The following is a 5,868-nucleotide window of genomic DNA, read 5'->3' on the forward strand; positions in this document are numbered from 1 at the left end:
CCAAATATTTAAAGTGTACCTGAAGTATACTTGCAATAGTTCCACTTTAGCACAATCAAATACACTTCAGTATATCTTTATCTTTTTATTTCAACCCAGGCTCATTCAAAATACGTGCCTCTAAAAACATATCTGCAGCACCGTTATTACGTACCTTACTGCACATTTCGCGGCAGTTTCAAAGGTCCAGTGAGTGGCGCTAAAACGCGGGTTCAATACGTGACCCTGGCAAATTGTTTTGTTGAACCGTAGTTTGATGGGGTTCGTACCGAAGCTGCAAAGTCGACCTCCATACGTCATCCGCCCGGAACTGCTTCCCTTTACAACAGTGAGCGCAAGCTACATTAAAGTGATTATTACGTTTTGAATATGGATATTTTTCTTACAAAAACACATCGATCTGAAAGAAGAAAGTCATATACACCTAGGATGACTTGAGGGTAAGTAATTTATGTGCTAATTTAATTTTTGGGTGAACTAACCCTTTAAGTGCAACGCCGTATCGCGTGAGCTACCGAGCAAACTTACTGAATTTGAAAACTCATGCATATGAAGCTGGATATTTGACGCTAACCTTCAAATGCACCAGTTTTCAAATCTCGCAGCATCTTAAAATTGTTTTGAATTCATAACATAATATTCATCAACTAATCGAAACTGTGAACCTGCAAATCATACTTTGTGTGAAAAGGAATAAAAGTTGTGGGAGTTTTACTGCCTCTAGTGTTCATTTCAACTGGAAACTGCAGCGATTCATATGAATAAGAAAGTTTTTTTAGTTTTGCTGAAATGTAGGTAGAGGCATGTACAGTGGGTACGGAAAGTATTCAGACCCCCTTAAATTTCTATGTCGTTTTATTTTATACTTGAATATATTTTATAATATCAATAAGCTACTCAAGGCCATGTTTACAGAGAATGTGGGGTTTTTAGGTATACCGCTTTGCATAGAACACACCTCACCTGTTGTAAAATCACTGTAATGCACAGCCTCAGTGGCTTTTTGCGTTATTTAAACACATAGTCTCACCTTGTGTAAAGCGACGCAGCTCCATACAGGTTGAGAGTTTATGCCCAGGTGAGAGGTCACAGCCTGGGTGGCTCGATCCAACAGCATCTGCTTCGTCACTGAATCAGGATGACCAAACGTCTGCTCAAACCACGCGCCCCCCATCATCACCTTCATTCAAACACACACACAAACTGCTAGTAATTACACTAGAAAATAACACCATTCACAGAAATGGCTACTGTCATGATAACAGCTGGATCATCCTCATAACATCCACTCACAGGACGGATTCCCCAGCTGGAGGGAGTTGCATTATGTTATTCAGGTTGCTAACACTGCTCAAAGCATATTTCAGCTCCTCTAATGGCACTCTGAATCTAGAAGTTTTTGGCCTCTCGACTATATAGTTTTCAAGCAGGGGAAAAACAACATGTTCTAAGCAAAGGACATCTAACTATTAAATTAATAATGATTTAAGTGGGTGAGAAATGAATAATGCAATGGCAATTTTTGTTGTTGTGAGGACCACAGAGTACCGAAGGCTATTTTTATTACCGCATGTAATATGTTCCTAAAAGAGGAAGGGAGAAGAATTCATGTCAGAGACTCACAAATCGCTGATGGGGCTATTGGTTTAGAGACGCATCTCTCCAGAGACCTTTGAGAGCATCAGGTTCATTTTCTAAACCGGCAAATATTCACCAATGTGTTTTTAATTTTGTTTCTTTATGTATTTTTTCTTTATTTTTAAAAGTGTTACTTTCATTTTGCCAGATTTCCTATTTCTAGCCTTGTCCCCACCTTAATGTTTTAACTTTTATTTTATAATAAAAATAATAAAATATTTTATAATAAACATTTCACAATAATATCCTATGAAACCTACAAAATCATAATTTTGTGGATAGTGTGCAATAAACTGTACACTACTGCTCAAAGGTTTGGGGATGGTAAGATTTTTGAAAAAAAAAAAAAAAAGTTTCATGCTCACCAAGGTTGTATTTATTTGATCAAAATGGCTAAATAAATAAATAAATAAAAAAGTGAAATAAGACTGCAATTTAAAATAGCGGTTTTCTATTTTAATATATTTTAAAATGTGATGTGATGACAAGGCTGAATTATCAGCATAATTACTCCAGTCTTCTGTGTCACAACATGATCCTTCAGAAATCATCCTAATATGCTGATTTGATGCTCAAAAAACATTTATTATTATCATCATTGTTGAAAACAGTTGTGCTGCTTTACTTTTTGCTTTTGACTGTTTTTTAACCATGTAAAAATATTTACTGTCACTTTTGGCAAATTTAAGGTGTCTTTGCAGAATAAAACTATTAATTTCTTACAAAAAAAAATCTACTGAATGTAGAAGGTAGAAAAAACCTTAGTGTATATGAGAGGTCAGTCTCACCGTCAGTCTAGTGGTCAATCCTCCACTCCGATTGTGTTGTGGAAAGGGAACAGAGTCGTACACCACCCCCAACAGACCAGGATCTTCAGAGGAAGGCACCAAATGTCCAAAGCCCTGAAATATTTAGAGCATGTGCACATATACAAACACACTCAATATTAAAAATGCCTACACATGCATAAAGTGCTTTGATGTATGTACAGTTAGGAAAGATCTTCCAGGCAATGAGAATATGAACTGAACAAAACAACCAGACTTGAGCATTTAATGGTTTAGGGGCCTACATTATTTTTTGTCTCATGTATTTAAAATCACTGAGTGAAGTCTTACAGTAAAAGGAAGGATGAAGCCTTCATATTCCAAATTCACCACAGCGACATTTACAGAAGCGATGGATCGCAGCTGTTCCGACAGGTGTTGAGCAGCTGGGGGCAGCACAGAGGCCAATTCTGGTTAAATAAATAAAAATACATAAATAAATGAATTAAAATTTATATTAAATTAATATTAGAATTAATATTAAATCCTATTAATAGAAAAATACTTTCTATTAATAGGCATGTTGTCTGGGTAGAGAGCAGTGTGTGAACCTACAGCGCAACAGCAATAGTGATCACACTTAACTTCAGTTGGGAACTCGCTATGTGAATTGAATGTGAGAATACACACAGTAAATGTAAATGCATTTCTATTGGACTTTTTCAGCTTGTATCAATCATTAAATAAACTCACTAAATTAGACTTAAAATGAAGCAAAACAAATGTTGTGTACCAGAATAGGAAACATTGGAGTACACCACTGTAAAATGAGTGAATTTACCTGATGCAGGTAGCGTAGAAATCACATCATCAGCTTTCAAAGAGATGCCATCATCTAGTTTGATCTATTTAAAATATATATTTAAAAACTAGTTAAACAACACTCAGTTTCTTCATCATAACTGATGGACTAAAAGATATTGAGTCAGTCCATCTAGGTTGAATGTCAAAATATGTTATGTCTTTCTGCTGGGCCATCATCTCACCTCCCAGCCTCCACCGTTCATATTCAGACTCTTCACTTTGGCATGATGATGAAGCTCCACTCGTTCTCGTCTCTTCAGCATGTCCTCCAAGGCCTCTGGGAATGCCTGCATGCCTCTTTTAAGAGACCATTGAGTCCAGGACTCTTTAGATGCTCTCTTTGCCAAGTCAGAAGGGACTACTTTAGGACCACCTCCTTACATAATATGAATACAAACAAACAAACATTAATCAGTAACACTTTCTATGAAGAAAGTTATGTTCTATTATGCATTGTAAAAGGTATATTAAAGTCTTTATAATAAACAACAAAATCCTAAATCTATTAAATTAATAATTATAAACATAAATTATCCATAAGTAATTGCAATCATGATTAAAATACATGATAATATCTTAATAAATAATTACCTATTAATGATAAACAAATATAAAAAATTATTTCCCCAACATTTTTCAATAGAAAAAAAAATTATGCATTATGGTTTTTAAAGGTGTAACCATGAATATATAAATATCAATGTCGTAAAACGTAATGTCATCATTATATGCGAATTGCGAATACAATATTAACAGTTGCTATAATGGATATATATTTCCATTCAATTGATAATACATTATATAGCACTACATTAAATTGATCAAAAGTGACAACAAAATTTCAAACAATTTTAAACTATTTAGCAACACGTTTTGTAAAAAATATAAATAATTATTTTGTTGTTGTTATTTTTATTATTAATTTTATTTTTATTATTTTTTTCAGTATTATTGTTAATGATAATTATTATTATTATATTATTATTATTATTATTGTTAATATACAGTATATAGGCCAAAAGGATTCACATTTGTCTTAAACATTTAGATGAAATGCTCCTTAAAAGAAGCAAATATAAATTCAAAGTCATATTAATGCATTACATGGTGGCAAAAAAGAAATTACAAAAACAGATTAGGTGAACACTAGGTTTACACCTACTGGCCCTTCTGCGCCCTCACCTGAACCCATCAGCATGCCCAGCACGATGGAGCCCCGAGACCGCTCTGCTTCATAAAGAGGTGGAAAGCAGGACCGTACACTCAACTGTCTGCTGTCTCCAGCAAAAACTCCTCTACACAGGCTGTCTATGGCTATATCAGCCAACTGCATGGAGAGAGACAATCAGGTGGCCTGAATCAGTTTCAGATTCTCTCCTGTCGCTACACATTTGAGACTGATTTGTCATTACAGCAAAGCACATCGTACAGGACAAGGACAGCATGGATCATTTAACAGGTCATTGAGTCTCCATGCTAGTTCTCACCTCAGAACCCATTCGTCTGGACACAAATGCATGCACAGATTCATCTTCCTCTGTCCCTTTCCTGATCAGTACCTCCTTCAGAACGCTCTGAATTATGGGTCGAGAGAAAGGAGGGATGGTGCAGATAACCCCACTAGAAGAAAGGAGAACAAGATAAGGAATATTTATGAATTCAAATAGGTAACTGCACACAGAGTGGAGTTTCTTCTCACCCTGGTCCCGATGGCATCTTGTGCAGCTGTCCCTTCACATACAGGAAGCGGTTCTTAGACGCCACATGATCCTTTGTAACAGGCAGTATTTCAGACTCAAGACCCAACTCAGAGACCTGCACAAGAAAACAATAACTAGAATATTCCTTCTTCATAAATATGAGCATTAATCTTTAAAAGCCTGAGGAAATGTACATTGTAAATACAGTCTTTTCTGTCTCCTGGAATACAGTTTCACTCTTCCTCAAGGTACTTCAGGTAAATCCAGTGGTGGACAGTAACGGAGTAGTTTTAATTCGTTACTGTACTTAAGTACATTTTTCAAGTATCTGTACTTTACTGGAGTAGTTTTATTTTGAGTAACTTTTACTTTTACTTCACTACATTCCAAAGCATAAGATCGTACTTTTTACTTCACTACATTTCATAAAACATATCGTTACTCCTTATAATATATCAAGTGCTCTGACACGCAGAAGCGGTGCCTGATTCAAGAACGAACTGATTCTTTTCAATGAACCTTTTAAATCGATTAGCAAATCGCACCAAATGATTCATTCACGAATTAGAATTAACCGATTGCAGCTGTTCTCGAGTCGACAACTCACTGATTCAAATGAACCGTTTAGTGCGATTGATGCTGCTAAAAGTAAGTTACTAATGTCGATTTTTAGGATTAATTATAACTGAAAATCATATTTAGGTCTAAACTGTCAGTTGTTTGTGAACTAAATCTGCTGTAAAGGGTGATCTGTTTAAGCCCACTGAAATGCTTGAATGCAGACACATTAACATCAGAGTCTCAATATTTTAGGTAAAAAAAAACATTGAAGTAACACAGATTAAATAAAATAACTCATGCACATTCATTTCCCCGCTGCTGTAACGTTAGCAGTTTTA

The 5,868-nt window shown here is 35.4% G+C and overlaps 1 protein-coding gene across 3 annotated transcripts in view; it reads right to left on the reverse strand.

Annotated features, from left to right (window-relative positions):
* The window catches only part of LOC107666759 (protoporphyrinogen oxidase-like), a 16,853-nt gene that overhangs the window by 7,080 nt on the left and 3,905 nt on the right, over positions 1-5,868 (reverse strand). For all 3 annotated transcript variants that reach the window (XM_016458192.1, XM_016458191.1, XM_016458193.1), the window contains exons 4-11: positions 4,969-5,084; positions 4,757-4,889; positions 4,452-4,596; positions 3,452-3,645; positions 3,247-3,310; positions 2,757-2,875; positions 2,427-2,540; positions 1,031-1,180 (exon numbers count right to left, since the gene is read on the reverse strand). In XM_016458192.1, the coding sequence (XP_016313678.1) occupies positions 1,031-1,180; positions 2,427-2,540; positions 2,757-2,875; positions 3,247-3,310; positions 3,452-3,645; positions 4,452-4,596; positions 4,757-4,889; positions 4,969-5,084 (1,035 nt within the window). The remainder of the gene's footprint in view (positions 1-1,030; positions 1,181-2,426; positions 2,541-2,756; positions 2,876-3,246; positions 3,311-3,451; positions 3,646-4,451; positions 4,597-4,756; positions 4,890-4,968; positions 5,085-5,868) is intronic.

The sequence above is a fragment of the Sinocyclocheilus anshuiensis genome, unplaced genomic scaffold, assembly GCF_001515605.1.
Source record: "Sinocyclocheilus anshuiensis isolate Anshui unplaced genomic scaffold, SAMN03320099.WGS_v1.1 scaffold267, whole genome shotgun sequence".
NCBI classification, from domain to species: Eukaryota; Metazoa; Chordata; class Actinopteri; order Cypriniformes; family Cyprinidae; genus Sinocyclocheilus; species Sinocyclocheilus anshuiensis.